A 21,293-nucleotide genomic window follows, 5' to 3' on the forward strand; every position below is an offset into this window, starting at 1 on the left:
ACTGTTTAACTGTACAGTTGAGGTTCACTGGTCCTGAAACTTTATTCGACTCCAGATCTTACTTGAACAAGTATGACCAATCACTCGTCTTTTGTCCTTTTTGGACTGAAATTTCCAAGACTGGTAAAACACGCCGCTTTTTTCTGTATGAACAATTTAGAAGAGGATGATATTCTGATGCATTTTGCAATGGCAGATCTGGGTTTGCCCTGATCAATGTTGGGCGTGCGAAAAGTACGGATAAATACGGCAATAGTTATTTTTGTTGACAATGATTCCTTAATAAAAATTAACATTTTCAATCATTGGCGGAGCTGGGATTCCGGACAGTAACATAAAAACATATTTGACCATACCCATAAAGGTAATGTTAGTTTAGTCGACAGTATAACTTAATTTGTCCAATTAAAATCTGTCCATTTTGTCTACCTTAAATATTAACATTATCAATTCTGTATTGGGACTAACAATGTTTGACCACAACGATATAAGAACTAGCGGCAAGTAAATAGTGTATATATAGAAACTACTAAGTTGCGACCGCCTCTTATTAAGATGTCGTTCTCGAAAATAAAATGATCAAGTTTATATTTGCCCATGACAAACGACTGAAATGTACAGAAATTGAAGTATCAATTTTTTTTCTTTTTATTATATTCATAATAAAGTTGAGGCATTACAGTGTCAAGTTTCTTCATGGTTGATTAAGTGTTTATGACTTCATAGTTCAATTGTAACCGCATTGTATGTTCAAACAGGATTTATAATTGAAATGGCTTGCAGATGTGTACTGTACCTGTGGATTATATTAAATATAAAAGATAAATACATAAGGAAGGAGAATAAACGGATCTTATCGGTACACGGGAACAATGAAAATATCCAGCAAAGCTGATATTTTGGCTGGCAGCCGAATATAACTGAAGTATGTTCGTTGGGGGATTAAGTTGAAAATCTATAATCTTGATTGACTTGATATAGACCAGGGAGGAAAATGTAATAAACAAACCTGTTTTGGTCAGAGGAATGAAAGGTACCGTGTAGATAAGGTCACATGGATACGGTAGGTATGTTTTCATGTTTGATTAATTCCATCTCTGCTGATTTGAGTACGTATAATATCAAAACATAATCTTTATTATTTATTTTCTTAATGACTTTGTTATTATTATTTTATATGCATACATGTATATATGCTTGTCTGCATGATGCATCAAAATGCATGTTTGCCTACCAACTATCTATATATCTATCATACTGCGAGGGAATCTAGGTACCTCTGTCGTACTAGTAATCAAAGGATTGCGGGTTTGATACCCGCTCAAGCCAGCACAGGACGATTGCTTCAGCTTGTCCTTGGGGAAAGCAATCAGCTCCCATTGCCTCATCACGATATATTTAATAACGTGTTTAAAGTGCCGTTAAAACCAACAAAAAATTATGTTTGTTTGTCTGTTCGTAAGTATGTCTGTCTACATTTATGTACATCTGTCAAAATATGTGTATCTCTAAATAAGCAACGCTCGCATTGTTAGAACAGAGTGAGGGCATTAATATTTTACACTGTCAAGCGTGGAGCGAAATAATAATTATATTTTGCTGACAAAATCTCAGGATAAATTTTGGAGTAAAATACACCATGATGTTAAGAGAAAGCATAACTGACGTTGCCTCATTAACTTTATAACAACAAAAACAACAATGCTACTACTACTACTACTACTACCACTACTACTACTACATTAACAACAATTATGTGACATGGCTGAAAATTTAATGTTATTATCAAAAGAACCACAAATATTATCATCTTCATTTTGTATCACCATCTACTAGAGAGAAGAAAAAAAAAAGATTACAAAGTTCTTGTCGCTGAATAAGTAACCTGTTTCGTTTGTCATATGTAAACCCGTGAGATGAAGACATTTTGTGTATTCTCTCTTCTCCATGCCACGCCATTCGTCTTCCATAATCATATAGCACAAATTAATACCATGTTCATACATTTTAAATACTTGTTATTGTCTTTTCTTTCAGTTATTCTTTCATTCAGTCGGTCATTCATCCATTCTGTTTTCTCATTCATTTTCTTATGTTATAAATCCTTAAATCCCAAGTAATTACAGTAGACTTATCAATACCCTGTGGAATAATTTATGTACAATACATTAAAGTATCGGTCGTATTCCTGTAATGATCTGCCGTTGGAATGTAACTCCTATTGTCCGGAATAAAGAGGTAAACTGACCGTGGTGGATGTAGTGTACTAAACGACCACCCACCTATGGTGTCGTTGATCCGTATAGTAAATCATACCAAAATCGCATTATTCAGAGCACGATAACAACATAGGTAGTTTTACACGTTATATATGGCGGGGGGGGGGGGGCACGAAAGGGTGGTGGTGGAATAGGATTAAAGTAAATGTAATGTAAGAGTCAGACAGACAGACGCACAGAAAAAGGGCGGTAAACGTAGCAAGAATATATATATATATATATATATATATATATATATATATATATATATATATATATATATATATATATATAAACCAACAAGTATGTCATGCAAGCCAACAAATCAGAATATAATTAGTCATTGTAATGTGTTTCTATACAACGTTTGGATACTGTACTTGCTTAGAATTGTAAAACATAGCAGAAGTTCGAACGTTGAATTAGCTAATTCTGATCACTACAAGAGATAACAAACTACCGTAATAATCATTTAAAAATAGCATTACATTTAAAGCGACTTGATATACCAATAGTATATAAAATTGTGATCCGCCCATGGCGCAATTATGCGAATATATAGACATTCTTTCCGCTGCAAAAGATAAATGATGAATTTTTTTGCTAACTCATTGATCATAATTGTCATATGAAACTAACGATAAAAAGTATGGACAGTCCATGTTTTCTAAATGAAATTAAAATGGTACACAATTTCATCGGAATCCTTTTTCTTTTCTTTTTTTTTCATTTCTCAATCCCCTCTCGTGCGTAAGGGATTAAATAAACAACAATCTTGGATGAGAGAGAAAAATATATTACGCTGGACGAAAATATTACAACTGAACTTGTACCAAGTAACCTTCTGTAATCTAATCTGGTCGTCGTAACGGTATGTTCACGCTTTCCTTGGGATCTATCTACAATGTTCATAATATGATTGACACATAGTTGCAATAGCCAGTCGACACTTGGCCTATATGTTATACTTGTCGGTTACGAGGCACACATATTGTAGCGTATTTAATGCTTTGTTTTTGTTGTTTCTCTTAAACATATTATGTTCTAAAAAATCAATTGTTAATTATTTAGTATAAAAATATCCAAATGGTCGCCCCTCCCCATCTCTCTCTCTCTCTCTCTCTCTCTCTCTCTCTCTCTCTCTCTCTCAGATTATCCATTGGGCATAGCGGGCAACGTGCCCAGGGCCCACGAGGCTCAAGGGACCCTGTATATTATTATCTGATTTCACAGGCAGTGCTGTTAATAGTACTGTAATCGTATGGACAAGGCAGGATAGGTATGGGCACTATGTAGGCTGTGCCCAGGGCCCCCAAAGTCCTTAATCCAGCCCTTCTCTCTCTGGATTATCGTAGCTAGATACGGGCAAAAATCCATGAAAGAACGATCGTTGGGGATTTTCGCTTGTGTCATAAGACGATGTCTCTGGACTTATGAATGATGGCAAAGTTTAGTCAAACCGCCAAAGAGAGAGAGAGAGAGACAGACAGACAGACAGACAGAGAGAGAGAGAGAGACACAGAGAGAGACACAGAGAGAGACAGAGAATTGTATTGTCGATATAAATGTTAATTCAAGCAGAATAATGACTTAGATGAACTGTCAATATATTAAACTTTTTAATTACCTCTTGTAGGTTCGTTTTTGCTTAGTTTTTATTTAATTTCCATACGCCAGCACGTGAATGCCTGATAAGTTTAGGTTCAGAAGCTAACAGTGTTTGTAGTGCACTACTTTCTTCATAACAACCTTATTTAATGTTTAAAACATGCGCGTGTCCTATATTTATTTAATAATTGTGAATAAACATATAAGCTCAAATATAGGACAGTCCAGTTTTCAATTTGCATATGTGATTGTTAACGACAAGAAAATTCGCAGAACTACATTTTGTAGCGGACACAGTGGCATGAACGTTAGAAGTCCATTCACTCGGAAAATACACAGCTGCCCGGAGCATATCTTAACTCCATTCAATGCTCTAATATGTATATTTGTATGTGATATAAATAAAACATATGTATAGCATGTACGCTGTATCAGTAATATACCACTCGTTGTATAAAGTTTTCATGAAAAGGAAACTCGGCAAGCCTCGTGATTAATCTTTATTCAAACCACCTATTATGGTAAGCTCTTGCCGGTGTTAATTTTGAAAACAAACCGTTCTTTCTCCGTTCTGTTCTAGCGTGACGTGTCCTCAGTTTCCGGAAAAGGGCTTCTCGTCAGACTAATATCTGACCCTTCCAAAAGTGTATCAGTATAGAACTTATCCATGTTACAAATAATAGAAACTTGTGTGTGCTACAAAATAATAGGAACTTGTCTACGTTGCAAAATTATAGAAACTTGTCCATCTTACCAAATAATAGAATCTTGTCGCTGTTACATTATAATAGAACCCGTACATTAACAAGGATCAGTAATGTTTGTATTATGCATAATGAGAACGATGAAGAGAAAAAAAATGAAGAAATGACTGTGTAACCAATACTAACAAATCCGCATGCATGGTTTTAACAGACGTTACTAGTAACTGTGGTTTCCAGCACCAAGGAGGTCACCCTTGTCTTGAACTAATCTGATAAAATCAATCACACATAATGGAAGTATGGCATACAAAAATAAATAGGTCATGTTCTTCCAAGTCAGCAGCAGATATAGAGTTTTAAAATCGATGAGAACGATAAACAGCACCATGGGCATCATGTTTAAAACTCAAACTCACCCCAACCAGAACTGGAATGCTTTTTCTGATAGGTTAAAACGCTGACTCACCACAACCAGAATTGGAATGCTTTTTCTGATAGGTTAAAACGCTGACTCACCAATACCAGAATTGGAATGCTTTTCCTGATAAGTTACTGAAAATCCGTGGTCCGTGAATTCCAAAGGTCACCAGAACATTAGCCTATAGCGGCGTCTGTCAGATGTTTCTTTTAAGTAGAGCTCGATTTTAATCTAATTGCATTATCAGCACGAATAGTCTGAAATAACGTGATGGAGGTTTGTTGTTAAATACATTACTTTTATCTGATTTCGCATTCATAATTAGCATGCTCAGACTTAGTTAACAAATTACACAAAAGTTCCAAAAAGGCACGGGGAAAATAGCAAAGTTACCCTACATATCAACCCTACGCAAGATCTTCATTTTTCCTCAGGGTACGTACTATATAGTTACAAAGAGACAAACACGCATAAAACGTAACGTGCAAAGAAAAACAAATAATTACATGATAGCTCATAGAAGAAAACTAAACTGTTAAAGATATGAAAAGGTAATAAACTTGAGGAAAAAACAAAATAATCATAAATGACTAAATGTATGCACGCATCTATGTACGTATGTATGTATGTATGATGTATGTATGTATGTATGTGCGTGCGTGCGTGCGTATGTATGTATGTATGTATGTTGAAATAAAATGTATAAACATGCACAACCACAAAATCCCTGTGAGACCAAATGCAAACAGAGAGAGGGAAATGGATATCAAATTTACTTGAATCAAGGTGCCTTGGTCTGAGAGTACCGAAGCGGTGAATCCGATAAATTTAGCACATCTTTGTGTTATCCGGTCGGATCTATGTATTCACCGCCTGTTTTATTTTCAGTCTCCCACATGTAGTGGAATGAACAAATTGTGTATGTAATGAAATCTATCGCAGTGTTGCTCATTGGTTATTCGTACAGGAGGGAAATATAACTTTGTGTAAATGTTATAACAAGCTATGTCCATAAAATAATAATTAAATGTAAATGAAGCTAATCCTGATACCCGGGATGAAAGGGAAAGTTAAGCTGATTATATTAACAAAAGGAGAAGCAAAGTCAATCAAAAGAGGAAATCAATGTATCATTAAGTTACATACAGACACGTGGCGCGTGTAAAAAGGAATTGGGGGAAAGATGTCATATTAAATGTATGAAAATTATGAATTAACGTTGAGTGGATTCAATATAACTTTGATATAAGTCATTAAGCAGATCGATACTACTTAACAAAACTGGTTCAAAGTGTACATCGAAAAATGTCCCACAGAAACATGTCTAGATAAAATAGGTCTGAATTTAGACTAATACAAACTAATGCAATATATTCAAACGGTGATTAGTGTGTGTGTGTGTGTGTGTGTGTGTGTGTGTGTGTGATTTGGATTTTTAACGTTGCAATGTGTTAGTTTATTCTGATATCATGGCATCATGTGGCAGACATCTAGCATGATGTCCCACCCAGCCACGTTATCATGGCACCAGGTCGTCCAGTCCTAACACTATCTTCTGATTATCAAACAACAAAACAGGCAGCTGCTAGTACCATTTTTATAAGCCTTTGGTATGATTCGCCCGGGATTCGAACCCGTGACCTCCCACATCCGTGACCGATGCTCTATCCAATTAGGCCACCGGAGCGGTCCAAACAGCGATGAAATAAACGTGAAGATTTTTTAAAGTTAACATGATCAAGATGTTTTTCATATGCATGTTTTCTATTACAGCTCCCAGAGTTGCTGCTCCTTTCGACGTTGCATTTGCACACGGGGAGTGCTATGCAAGCCGGCACTATTTACGATCCAATTTGTTAACTTTGTTCGACTGCAGTGTATGACAGAGAATATACGGTGAGCGTATATGACTATTCCCATCAAGCATGACAAATATGGGTCAAGGAACACGAACACTATTTGAAGCTCCATATTTGGGATATCCACATTGATGTCTTAGAAAAGTATTTCTGCAGATTTGTTAGGCTCGCAGCAGAAACTAAGCCATGTCAAATTCTTCGATCGATAAAAGCGCCCTCTTGTGGGAGAAATCCGAACATATTGCTGTCGTCCTTATCCCAGCATTTTTGTTTGTTGGAATTCTAATGGTGATGGGATTCGTGGGTAACTCAGCAGCCCTTTATTTCTACGGCTGGAAGACAAAAACTACACCGGCAACAATATTTATTTTCGCCCTGGCTATTTTCGACCTTCTCTCTTGCTGCATATCCATGCCAATGGAAATATCGGACATGAGATACTTTTTTACTTTCGAAAGCGTTGCTGCGTGCAAACTGTTCAGATTTGTAAACCATTTCGCTGTCATAGCATCGGCCTTGACCTTGCTGGGTATCGCTGTGGACCGGTACAGACGTATTTGTAAGCCTTTCGAAAAGCAGATGTCTATCAAACACGCCAGGATTGTTTGCGGAGTGTGCGCTTCGGCTTCCGTGTTTTTGTCTTGGCCTGCTATGGTGTTATACACCGCACAGCCCGTTAGTGTGAAGTACTCAGAGACGGTGTATCTTGAAGGAAAAGATTGCACGATAACCCTTGACGAATCATACAGGCCGTACATCTGGGCTTTTCATATCTTCCATTTCCTTGGATTTATCATTATGACGATTGCCCTCGCGATCCTGTATGTTCTCATTGGATATCAGCTGTTTAAACATAAGAAGTTTCGCTTTTATGTGACCAAAAACTCGATTCGCCGAACTGAGAGTGGACAGAGCGGCTCACATGGAACAGACTGCAGGTATATATGTAACATTACTGATTAGTTGCATAGATTTTTGTATGTTGGGTTGTATGTGAGGAAAACAAACAGTGTTATGTATATAATAATAATAATAATAATGAGGACTTTGACTAGCGCCTAATCTCTAGAAGCTCTAAGCGCTTTACAACATTAGACAACACCTATAAGATAAAAAACATATAATACTATTATTACAAAAACAAACGCTATGAAATTAGAAAAACATTAAAAAATAAAAAACATGAAGAGAATATTTCAGGTAGGAAACATTACGGGGTCTTTAAGTTTGTTCTTGCAGTCTAAATAAGTGAGTTTTGAGAGCCCTTGAATGTGATCACTGTGTCATTGTGTCTAAGTTCAGTGGGCAATTCATTCCACGTTGATGTACCTTGCCATGCAAAAGAACGCTGTCCATATGACTTTGTTTTCATAGTGGGAATAATGAGTATACGATTGTCAGAAGAGGAGCGTAAGTATCTTGCTGGTGTGTACACATGGTGAGATCGGATAGGTATGTTGGACTAGAGTCCGATAATGTAACGTAGCACAGAGATCAAATTTTGTGTTTGATTCTGGATCGAATGGATAGCCAATGTAGGGAACAGAGCAGCGGGGAGGTGTGCTCTGATCGTGATTATCTAAGTATGATTCGAGCAGTTGTGTTTTGAACTTTTTGAAGTTTCTGGAGTAGGTATTGAGATGAACCAGACAGAAATGAGTTACAATAGTCCAGTCTTGAAAGTACTAACGAACACACACGTGTTTTAGTGGCATCACCTGAAAGATATTTGCGAACTGAGCTGATGTGTCTCAGCTCAAGATATGCAGCCTTGCATATGTTCATGACATGTTGGTGCAATGTGAGAGTCCTGTCCAGAGTAACACCTAGGTTTCGTACTGATTGTGTGAATTTAATGTTGGTGTTGCTGATATTTATTGTTTGAGGTAAAGGATGTGCATTCATCTGCGGCTTGTTACATGTCATCCATGATTTCACATCAGAAATACACCTCTCTACACCTTGGATGGTAGTATCAACTTCAGTTGGGTGGCTAGATTTGTATATTTGGGTGTCATCAGCGTACAATTGGTGAGACACTGGATGATGATCTATGACACTTGAGAGCGGTTGAGTGTACGGAATGAAGAGAACAGGTCCAAGAACAGACCCCCGTGGAACACAACAACATAGATCAACTGGGCTGGAGTGTATTCTATTTGCAGATACAATTTGTGTCCTTAAATATGTAATTTAATTATTTTTTTGTTAGTTGTTTTTAAAAAAATATTATTCCATGACATGCTATTGTAATATAACCTTATTTACTGGATTTGACATTGTCCATAAATTCAGTTCAGTTTGACCTGATTAGTATTGATAAACACTTAATAATATAAACACTGTCTCTAGTTTCTGGCCTTGATTCAGAGCCAGTGACAGTTTTGGTAAATAACTTTTTAAAAATTCTTTTTATACTTTCTCAGAGTAACAGTTATTAAGTTAAGTCAAGGCCATGCCTGGACGACATGATAATTATCATGTAACAAAGTTCTATTACTTCTGGAAGGGTGAACTCTTGACCCCCATCAGAGAATCTGTTTTGCGTTTTGGCAAGTCTTATAACTGATGTTATGATAATAATTATATCAGTTGTGCCTTAACACTTGAAAAGTAAAGTTCCTTTAAGTTGTGTCCAGTTTGGACTAACCATTTATTTTCTTCAAATTGTTTTGAATTCAAGTGATTCTTTTCCCTGGAAGTACATAAGTGATCCTAGAAAATTCTTGGATAAAATCATGATTGGAAATTATACTGAATTCAAACTGGAACACAATTTTCTGCGATGCAACAAGAAACTGTTGACATAACATCACTTCGCAGGTTACAACATACATCATCGTCTTCCTTTTTGGATTTCACCGGGATTCGAACTCAGTTTCATTCAGGACTGTTTATTACTAGTACTTCTATTTTTTTAACTCTTAGATTATTTTTGGATTAGTTTCGGAAAACCGTATGTTCTTTTTTCTCATTTTTCTTGGGAAATAAATAATGTATTACATTTTACAAAGCATGTTGTCTTCACTCTTTCTGTTACTTTGTGTAAGAGCACAGACTCGTAACAACATACAAATGGAGTACATTATCTTCTAGAGTATGTTTAATGTTCTATCAATGACTCATCTGAACAATAGCAGCGTATTAACTAAAACAGTGATTTACACCTCCACAACAGAATTCACTGAATATATAGTCGATAATATATTTTCAGCTATATCAGTTGCAATTTCAATAAAAGATTAGAAAGACAAAACAAAATTAGTAATAAGAATACCTCTAGGTGTTACTGTCTCAGTTTGCAGTTTACAAGAATCTTTTAATAACGTATGTCCTGTACACTTCGCTTCATACGAAATACATCTTTATATTTCAATTCAGAAATTTCAATTTAAGAACCAGTCTTATCTGATATACCCTATTTCACCAGCAGCTCGGAACAAGTGAACTCTTCCTCGAACACTGTGCCAACCCGGAGCAGTCAGGACTCCATGGAGGCATATGAAGAAGAGGATAAAGTGCTTTCGGACAATGTCCAAGAAATAAATGACGAGGTACTGGACGAGATTCCCGATGCTACTCCCGAGAACGCAGTGGATCTTCGGGAATTCGTCACCCGAGGTAGGGTGGATTTCTGGTCGAATGCTTGTTTCAATCTTTCGCGAAGAAAGCACGTGAATTATTTTGTTACTGCTCGTGCATGTACACCTATTGTATTTTGCAAATCATATTTAAGGTTTGAAGAAGAAATTATATATATATATATATATATATATATATATATATATATATATATATATATATATATAACACATGTAGGCGATGCTGTTGGATCTAATCTTAAGTTTTAACATACTTGGAAATCATAACTCATCTTTACTAATGAACTTCCAAATATTCAAATTATAAAGATGTACACTTTCTTTTTTTACACTTTCCTTTTTAGTGTACGCAATAGTGCTTTCTTCTCCTTTGATGTGATGTATGCATGTAGGTTTTGTTTACTTTTTCTTTATAAATTTGGGGTTTATTTGTGGATTTTGTGGATTTATTTTGCTGTTTTTGTTTGTTCTCTTTTGTATTTGGCATTTGGGGGAATATTTGCTGTCTTTTTTGTTGTTGTTGCTTTAGTTAAATTTAGAAGAGCACTTTCACTCTGTGTGAAGTGGTGAAGGCTGGCTGGCAAGATTGTGTCGAATTGTTCTTTGCACTAAAGACGGTAAAGAACAAAGCGGATATTACATGAATATTCCACAATTTGGACTCACTCTAAATTTACATATCTGGTCGGAGCTAAGACTTTAGCCAGTCAGAATTATAATGAAATCTATCGCAGTAATGCTCATTGGGTTTTCGTACAGGAGGGAAATATAATATTATGTAAATGTTATAGCCAGCTATGTCCATAAAAAAATAATTAATTGTAAATGAAGCTAATCCTGATACCCAGGATGAAAGGAAAAGTTAAGCTGATTATATTAACAAAAGGAGAAGCAAAGTCAATCAAAAGAGGAAATCAACATGGCGTCGAATTGCTAAGGACGGTAAAGAACAAAGCGGATTTTACAAGAATATTCCATAACTTGGACTCGCTCTAAATTTACATGTCTGTTCGGAGCTAAGACTTTAACCAGTCAGAATTTCGAATTCAGTCCGAGCTTACGCATGATAACAATTTTATAACTATGGGGCTTGTTGTGAGAACTGCAATCAGCACTGGGTGTCATTTCAATACGACACGTTTTGAGACTACCAAAAACTCACTGGGGAGGGGTGTTCAGAGAAAAAATGTAATATTTCTGTGTACATTTTGCGTTGCGAAAGATGTTAATTTTAAACGAATATTTGACGTAAGTGAGAAAACAAGTTTTAATTTATTTTGCAATTTAGAACAAATATAATTCAATCATTAAAACTTAGTAATTAGACATATCTTGAAAGATAGCACCATTCCACAATGAAGAATAAGAGTTAGATTTAGATACGTTCTAGACAATAATGCGCGTGACTACATGTGTATAAATGGGACGAAATGCAAATGAATCTAAAATGAAAGGTGGACAGAAAAAGGCATAATTCAAAAGAACGTCATGAGATAAATCAGAATATTTGTCATTTTTGTTTTCTAGGAATGCCGGAGGTGGATGCTGACAGACCCACTTCAGGACGGACAATTGTGACGGACATCAGTGGGCGTAGTAAGCGTAGCATTCAAAGCATCAAAAATGTGACCATTTGCGACCCCTCACAGAACCAAGTGTTCAAAATCGAATCCCGACGAGAACAGCAGTCCTGGCCCGAAGGACATGGCCCGGGAAACGACAGACGTAATTCCACGTGGATCAACGGCATAATACGTCCAGAAAGCGCCAGCAGTATGGCTACTTTCTCGACTCGACCGCCAAGCGCAATGAGCTTGGCGTCGTCAAAAGACAGCGATACACGGCCTGGGAGTTCCGATGGGAAAAAATCAAAACGGAAAAGGCCATCCAGCGCTAGCAGTGTAGGATCAACGTCGAATAAAGTACGTCCTATCAGTGCCGGGACCACCGCAACGACGGCAGTGAGCACTATTACCGGAACCAGCTCACTCAAGAGCAACACATCCTCGAAGAGTATGCTCCTATTGCAAAAACTGAAAATGGGTTACTGGAAAAAGAACGGGGATCGGAGGGTTAATACGGACACTGATAATGTTAAGGACTTAAGGATGAAATTGCTGGACATAAACACTATAAAATACACCGTCATCATGTTCATAGTTGCACTCTTATTCGTCATCAGCTTTCTGCCCTATTTAAGCTTAATTATATGGAATACTTTCTCTATCAATGACTATGAACCCAACTTCTTTTCTGAGCCGGCAATGGTAGGATACGAGATAGGGATACGTTCCTACTTTATCAACAGTGCCTTTAACCCGCTGATATACGGACTTTTCAATTCCCAGTTTAGGGATTTCTTTTTCTCTATTTTCTGTTGCTGCTGTTACGGTCTGAAGAGGAACAAAAGGAAGAAAAAGAAGTCCAATGTAGCAGAAGAGCGTAACTGATATGCAAGGGTTGTCTGCTTTACGGAAGAAGAATAAGTTATTTACCCAAAGTGTTTTATGCGAATTCAATTACATACAGATCTGCTGTTGCATAAACACCGGCAATCGGGGTCTACGCCGTTAGCTAAGAATTATGAAATCGGCGGAACATCGTAGATCTTATATGTCGAAACATTGTGGGAAGACAGATCTGTTCATGGTGTTCGTGGTTAGGCTCAAGTTAACAACAAGCAAAATTCGATAATTAGGGCATCAACTGTTCACGTTTTTGCTGATTGTGTTTGTGGTGTTTACATTCATGACACAACCTAAGCAGTTAATAGGACAGCCGTAGCCAAGCTTACTCATTAGCATAATCCTTCATATAAAATTTCTTTGTTTTGTGTTCTTTTTTACTCCCATTTGAATAAGTATCTGTTTCGAAATTAAAATTAACATTTTTGGAAAGGTATCGATAAATGTTGATTTTAAATTTGTGTATGATTTATAGTGACACTCAGCGTAGTGGTGTAGACATATTTTAGTGTGCTTGATATTATGCAATGCTATCAACCATTACCAACCTTGATACAAGGGCGACAACTCTCAGAATTTGACATATGGCTCTAGATCAATGCTGATTGCAATTTCAATGACGTGTTTGGTTATTTCAAATATATATGGTGTATACTATTCTAACGAAGATCTGATTTGATATTTAGTGTACATCGCAATTGGCTGAACAGCGTTACGTATTTCTATTATTTGAAAAAGTGAGAACGAAATCAGACATGAACCTGAAAAAATTATTGGAAATGGAACATTATAAGAACCACTAGTTTAATACATTCGTCTTTATCTTACACGGCATAGTCGTTATTTCAGACTGTGCCTGGTGGTCTATTTTTCTCAGTCACACAAGCGCTAGAAACCAAAAACAAGTGGGAGTAGTCCGACATTAAAATATTGCATTACTTACCCGGATAAAAATCAAAAAGTTCTCAAACGGGAAATAGTACGAGTTTGCAAATGCACCAAAGTCAATACTAATAACAATCACTTATCCGATATTTTTTACTGTGAAAACAATGAAACGGAGACAGTTATGGCGAGTCAAACCCTGCAATTATAAATAAAATATTTTGAACTGAGTATAATTAATTTTGATTGTATACTTAATTTTTATATGTAACAACTATTCCACTTAACTTCAATACAGTCCATTTATGCTTCATAACTTATGTTATTCACGTAAGATATGTTCAATACCGTTTCAGTGTATCTTCATATTCAGTACTGTTTTATATGCATTTAATATTAGCATGACTATAAAAGGCATTATCACGTCCACTAAAGCAGATCGTGACTATCGACCCTGGCCATTCAATCATTTAGGAATTCAGTGGCCAGCATAATACATATATATAGAAAATAGCAGTACTAAATCAAAATAAATTTAAATATCGCCTAATTTTTAAACAATGTAAACAGTATTAGTAGGTGTAGTAGCAAGGAATCTAGCGTGCTAATTTCCAGCACAGGAATACTTAGCTCGATTCCCAGACCAGGCCAAATTGTGTCCTAAGGCAAGAAACTTAATATTCGTTGCCCAGCAAAAGCAACCAAATGCCACAAAGCAGAATACCCACAGTCGGTCAAAATCCAATCAGTCAAGGACTACTGCTCAACGCAAAAAACCTTCAACCGAGTTTTGCACGAAAAAACAACAAAACAAACCTCACAACCTATGGCACATCAACAATATTGCCATGTTTGACAATCCAAAGCCAGTTTGTGTTTCCTACAGTTATAACAAAACCATACATCTTTATTACTGCCAGTTAAATAATCTATTTGTATGTTCCCTCAGTGGCAGGTTGTGGTATTTACAAGTATCCAGTTGCATGCTTCATGTTTGTTTTGTTTATTTGAAAGAAACCTGACGCTCTTTTGGAACAAGTTGACATTTTGACATGCATTTTAAATATTAACCTTGTGCTGAACCGTACTCGAATATTTCCTACAAAGGCATGCTACTAAATGTTTGGAAACAATATATTTGAATATGTTATAACTTCTTTTTCAGGAATTGATCGTAAACCACGATTTTGTCATAGCCATATCATACCATCTAACTTGCATACCAATTAAATGCGGAAATGGATAGATACTATCTGTACATGGTTAATTGCTCTAATTGTACACCGGCGATTATTAAAATTGTAAATGCAATACTGTATAAACACTTACAACATTAATACTTGTGAATCATACACCTCTCTCTCTCTCTCTCTCTCTCAGATTCGCTAATACAGTGCTTGACGGCAGATCGTGCAGGAAGTCAAGCAATTTTGAGTTTGAATTTAAGTTTGATATTTGTAATTTAGGCTTAACCTTTGTAAAACTAAAGTGTTTTGATCTCCAGGCCTCGATCTATGCTTTTCGCAGCTTTATCATTGGGTATGACAGTGAATGAATCAAACTTATGTTAACGTGTAAAATAGTTTGCACTACTTGTCCATGAAATGTTTGAATGTCACGCAGCAGGTTATATGGTGTTAATTAATGTCATTGATCAGGTACAACATGATTTTTTTGTACAATATACTGACGTGCTATTTTTTATCATTCTGCATAAAGATTATTTAACATAAACAGGGCATCATATATCAAGTAAGTAATAATACTGTAATTGCTTTTTTATTTTTAGAAACGATAGTAATAAACAATTATCAGGATACATACTTATTCTAAATAGTTGTAAACACAAACTTTGAGAGAGAAAAAAAACGCCTAAACCTTAATTATTTTACCTGAACCTTAAAATGTATGCTCAAGGCCTGGAAGTATATTTATACCTCAATAGTTATGCGAAAGGCCTGGAAGCCTATTTATACCTCAATAGTTATGCGAAAGGCCTGGAAGCCTATTTATACCTCAATAGTTATGCGAAAGGCCTGGAAGCCACCTAGACCTTAATAGTTATACTCAAGGCATGGAAGCCAAGCTAAACCTTAATATCTATATTCAAGACCCTGAAGCCGATATGTAACCTTAATAGTTATATCCAATGCCTGGAACCCCATCTAAGCCTTAATAGTAATAATCAAGGCCTGGAAGTCAACCTAAACCTTAATATCTATATTAAAGGCCCTGAAGCTGATCTAAATCTTAATATGCATTCCCTAGGCCTGGCCGACCTTAACGTTAATAGTTATATTCAAGGCCTGGAAGCCTACCAAAACCTGAATTGTTATACGCATGGCCTTAAGCCGACCTTAACGTTGATAGTTATATTCAAGGCCTGGAAGCCTACCTAAACCTGAATTGTTATACGCATGGCCTTAAGCCGACCTTAACGTTAATAGTTATATTCAAGGCCTGGAAGCCTACCTAAACCTGAATTGTTATACGCATGACCTTAAGCCGACCTTAACGTTAATAGTTATACTCAAGGCCTGGAAGCCGATCTAATTCTTAATAATTATACTCATGGTCTGGTAGTTAATTTATACCTTATTAGTTACACTCAAGGCCTGGAAGCCTACCTAAACCTGAATTGTTATACTCAAGGCCTGGAAACCGAAAAGAATCTTAATATTTGTAATTAAAACAAAATAGTTATAGTGAATGCTGGGACTTGATCATTATTGCAATATCACGTTGAGTTGTCAGCTTCAGAAGATCTGGGTCATTGTGAGATGCGAAGCGTAGAATCATGATCAAGATTTTCTGATGCTGACAGCAAGACGTGTTCTGGCATTCAGAATCGAAATACTGAGGTAATTTTCACAAAATTTGATACAATCACTATGCTTGACTGAAACAAAAATGTTTAAAATTTGAACCCTTTCAATACAAATGCCATCGTAAAGTAAGAACCGAGTTATACGTCGTTCAGCTGATGTTGAATAAATATCGCAGCTCGTAAATAAAGAACAAGTCGCTTACTTTCAATACGACCATTGTTTGTAACACGGACTTCTAGACAGATGGAACAGAAGGCCTTTATATGTGGTTTACAGTTATACAATTCTCAAAATTTAAGTCACGGAAGATTTTAGCAGCTGAATGACTCTTAAACAGAGGTGGGCAAACTTCCATTGCAAGTGCCGCATACACAAATTTACACCTTGTCGCGGGCCGCATAGTTCATTAAGTAAAATAATTAATATTTGAAATAGCAAAAACAAAAGGTTTTTCTAAATAAGATCTAATTAATTTTCAGCTGTTAATACGTTGTTAATATTTGAAAACTTAAACTTCAAAAGAAGCACATTTATTTGATAAACAGAGTAACATAAACAGAGTCAGTGCAAATGATGACTTGTTCCTAGGCCGCGTGAAAACCCTTGGCGGGCCGCATGCGGCACGCGGGTCGTAGTTTGCCCATCCCTGTTCTAAATGTTTACCTATCGAACGCCAGGCTAAAAGCAACGTTAGATGAGGTTCCAATGGGGACTTGGCAGGGGAATTATATTATTTGGATAGTTATTTACATTGGAATGGGATTGGACAAATTGTTGGAACGTGATGATACAGATTTGTTACTGAGAATGCTACTCATTTCCTTTTGCATATCAGGTGAGGCTACGGCATAGTGCTTGATCAGCTGTACCTGGGAAACATCTAGAAAAAAATCAGTTCTGGTCGCGTTTAAGATGATGGTGAACGGGTTTGGAAAACGAGAGTATCGTTTTCCTACTTCTAGGAAATGATGGTAAAATTCTGGTCCTTGAGTATCAAAAATAAAAAGTATATAATAAAATGCAAAATTCAACATTTTGCTTGTGCTCCGGGAATGTTAAATTATACTCTCAGTTAAACGGCTCGTCGTTCTCTTCCCATCAACATCAACCTTAATAAGGGGCCCCGAGTGGCCGAGTGGTCTGAAGCGCTCTCCGTTACAGATTACTGCAGTCTCAGCTCTGTCGGCGTGGGTTCCAGTCTTGGATTCAGCCAATGTGGGTATGTGAGAAAGCTTGCCAGTAGCATCTCGTTGGTTGGTGGTTCTTCTCGGCGTTTCCTGGGTTCTTCCTCCACCATTAATACTGGCCGCCATGTATAACCTATCGTGTGCTGAAAAATGGCGTTAAACCCTACAACAACAACAACAACAACCTTAATAATTGTCATCATTTATAAAATCCTACATTATTATCAATGTTTACGTTATTATCAATGTTTACGTTATTATCAATGTTTACGTTATTGTCAATGTTTACGTTATTGTCAATGTTTACGTTATTGTCAATGTTTACGTTATTGTCAATGTTTACGTTATTATCAATGTTTACGTTATTATCAATGTTTACGTTATTGTCAATGTTTACGTAGCATGTGCAATGCTTTTAAAAGTCCCTTTTCAGTTTTAGTTTCAAATTGAAAATTGTTTGATACTCCCAACTCCATCTAAAATCCACATAGTTGTATTTGATAATGTTCAGTATTTATATCCAATAGGATACATATACTGTGTATTATACGGTATAACGGTACCAATTGTACAACCCCAGATGGGCAGAGCTTAAGGTGTAGGAACATTGTATTCAGAAATAAACAACACCACTAGCTGCGATTGGTGCATTAGGTAAGAGTTGTACTTTCTGTTAGGCTTTAAGAAAAGTTTAGCCTCTTGGCAACATGTGAGATTATGTTAATTCATATCTAGATCATATTTTGTATTTTTATGAATTTTTTTTTTTTTAAAATGTGGTACACATGGCTGAAAAGGTGTATGTTTTGACTAGATAACTCTTACCCCTGTCTAGTTCCAGCAGAGTTATCTCTCTTAAATGCAGTGGAGTACCTGGTTCTGGTAAAGATGGTTCCGCGGTCTATTTCTGCTTCAGGCACTTCTAAAAACAGACTTTTACACAAGTCACAGTCAAAATACAAAGTTAAAGACTTCAACACGTACTACAGCTACATTTATGCCTTGTAGCATTTTAAATCCAAATCGCAAGAGGTGAAAGCTGTTTTTGCTTCCAAACTTAGGATTTTCTTGTATTAGGCCTCAAGGTCATAAAATATGCAACAGAAATAAAGCGAGACCAATTTTTTAAGCAAAAATAAACATTGTTATATCGTACCATTTATCTCACTTAACATTTCTTAGCTCAGAAGAATTAATAACATTAACAGCAGGCACAATCCAATTTAATAGCAGCGGCCACTGAATCATCGATTCAAGCTAAGTAAACTGTTCATTTGACTCGAACTGCGTAGGCTGTTCATTCGACTCAAACTGCGCAGGCTGTCCAATCGACTGACACTGCGTAGGCCGCTACAGGTTATCACTTCCAGGTCAAACAAATTACACAGTTCTGCAAATCGAAACAGTTTTTCTTCATCAGTATAGTATCAAGTATGTAATATACAGTATACTATCAACTATGTAAAATACAATATAGGATCAAGTATGTAATATACAACGTCCATATTCTGGTTGTAAATACTTATAAAGTAAAGTAATTCTAGATGGTCAGGCAAAGGAAATTCCCGCAGCCAATTAATAACGAAAATATTACGCAATATGTCATGGACCAGTCATAATAACATGAAGTGTTAACGTGCTGACATATAGTGTGTATTGAAACTGCAAACACTGTATGTAAAGTGTACCATCTATGTTATGCATAATCAAAATATTTTAGACAACTATTGATTATTACACGTGAATAATCGAGTTCAAGTCTGATATACTTCCTGAAGAAGGATAAAAATGTTTCAAAATAATGCGAGAATATTCTTCTTACAATTACCCCAAAAACTTTTAAAATACGTCTAAAATGCGTTGAAAGTAACAAAATATTAACAGCAACAAAAAACAAAAAAATACAATTTTTTTAGATCTGTTCACACTGAGTACTTGATAGCTGATCTTACCCCATCACGTGCTGATTAGCACCAAGCCACCATTCTTTAATGATAATAATAACAATCCTATACTACTCTGGACAAAGCATTTAGCAATAGGATAATGATATTTTCATAATAAGTTTGCTATTATTATTATTATTATTATTATTATAATCATTATTATTATTATTATTACAGATAATTTGGTGCTTGAACGTATAGTTTCGCGAAATAGAGTGTCGGGGAATAGTTATTCATATACCCAAATATTTACGTGCGTATTTTGTTGGAGAGAGAGAGAGAGAGAGAGAGAGAGAGAGAATATAAATAAGTGCACGTTTTTTTTCCATTTGAGAGAATTGTTTGGTGTAAATATAATTTGAAGTGTGCTTGTGTGCAGGCGTTTGTGCGCGTGTGCGTGCGTATTTTGTATACAGAGAGTGAATCAAGCGGACATTGATAAGATTGCAAACAATACCGTGAGTGAAAGAAAGATTTAAGTTACTGCGTATACATATTTTTGAAGTTTTAAGTCTTGCATTAATGATTAATTGGAATTCACGTTCTAAAACAATAGATTTTATTTTCTAGATACTTGCTCAGTAGTTATAACAATATCTACAAAATCAGGACATCAAACATATGTTCTATTTTTGCTTATCAAATACGTTTTAAAATAGGCATGAAATTACGTTTTCGAAATCAAAGGTTCATTTTTTAATACTGGAGACATTTAAAACTCAATATACAGTTTTCAGTTTCCTTAAAAAAATGATCTAGTGTTGACTGAAATAATGTATATGTAAATTAGGACATGGAGTAATAACCCTTACTGGCCCATGCATTATCGACTTAAATCATTTAAGTGTAAATTAGGACGCTGTGTAATAACCCTTACTGGCCCATGCATTATCGACCCTAATCATTTAAGTGTAAATTATGACGCGGTGTAATAACCCTTACTGGCCCATGCATTATCGACTTAAATCATTTAAGTGTAAATTAGGACGCGGTGTAATAACCTTTATTGGCCCATGCATTATCGACTTAAATCATTTAAGTGTAAATTAGGACGCAGTGTAATAACCCTTATTGTCCCATGCATTAAGTGTAAATTAGGACGCGGTGTAATAATCCTTATTGGCCCATGCATTATCGACTTAAATCATTTAAGTGTAAATTAGGACGCGGTGTAATAACCCTTACTGACCCATGCATTATTGACTTAAATTATTTAAGTGTAAATTAGGACGTGGTGTAATAACCCTTATTGGCCCATGCATTATCGACTTAAATCATTTAAGTGTAAATTAGGACGTGGTGTAATAACCTTTCCTGGTCTATGTATTGTCGAATAAATTATTCATGTGTAAATTAGGATGCAGTGTAATAACTTTTATTAAACTATTCAATATCGAATGAAATTATTCATGGGTAAATTAGGACGCGGTGTAATAACCTTTATTGGCCCATGTAGTGTCGACTGAAATTAGGTGTAAATTAGTACGCGGTGTAATAACCCTTATTGGTCCATGCATTATCGACTTAATCATT

At 36.0% G+C, this 21,293-nt stretch overlaps 1 protein-coding gene across 3 annotated transcripts; it reads left to right on the forward strand.

Moving 5' to 3' along the window:
* The first annotated feature begins 912 nt into the window (after positions 1-912).
* LOC149774779 (uncharacterized) lies at positions 913-14,029 on the forward strand. 3 transcript variants are annotated; one of them, XM_089944822.1, is made up of 4 exons: positions 913-1,067; positions 6,762-7,785; positions 10,278-10,468; positions 11,977-14,029. In XM_089944822.1, exons 2-4 carry the CDS (start codon positions 7,034-7,036, stop codon positions 12,897-12,899), a joined length of 1,866 nt encoding a protein of 621 aa, XP_089800948.1. In that variant the 5' UTR covers positions 913-1,067; positions 6,762-7,033; the 3' UTR covers positions 12,900-14,029. The 3 variants fall into 3 exon arrangements, with proteins under 3 accessions (XP_089800948.1, XP_089800950.1, XP_089800949.1); XM_089944824.1 differs by having other exon boundaries at positions 10,281-10,468; XM_089944823.1 differs by having other exon boundaries at positions 948-1,063.
* The last annotated feature ends 7,264 nt before the right edge of the window (positions 14,030-21,293 follow it).

The sequence above is a fragment of the Sinohyriopsis cumingii genome, unplaced genomic scaffold (genome assembly GCF_028554795.1).
Source record: "Sinohyriopsis cumingii isolate HCF-2022 unplaced genomic scaffold, ASM2855479v2 utg000160l, whole genome shotgun sequence".
Classification (NCBI taxonomy): domain Eukaryota; kingdom Metazoa; phylum Mollusca; class Bivalvia; order Unionida; family Unionidae; genus Sinohyriopsis; species Sinohyriopsis cumingii.

Excerpts from the sequence above, each read along its gene's own strand:
- LOC149774779 (XM_089944822.1), top strand. The coding sequence starts at position 7,034 with ATGTCAAATTCTTCGATCGATAAAAGCGCCCTCTTGTGGGAGAAATCC. Across the intron at positions 7,786-10,277 it reads TCACATGGAACAGACTGCAG|CAGCTCGGAACAAGTGAACT; the intron begins GTATATATGTAA and ends CTATTTCACCAG. Across the intron at positions 10,469-11,976 it reads TCGGGAATTCGTCACCCGAG|GAATGCCGGAGGTGGATGCT; the intron begins GTAGGGTGGATT and ends TTTGTTTTCTAG.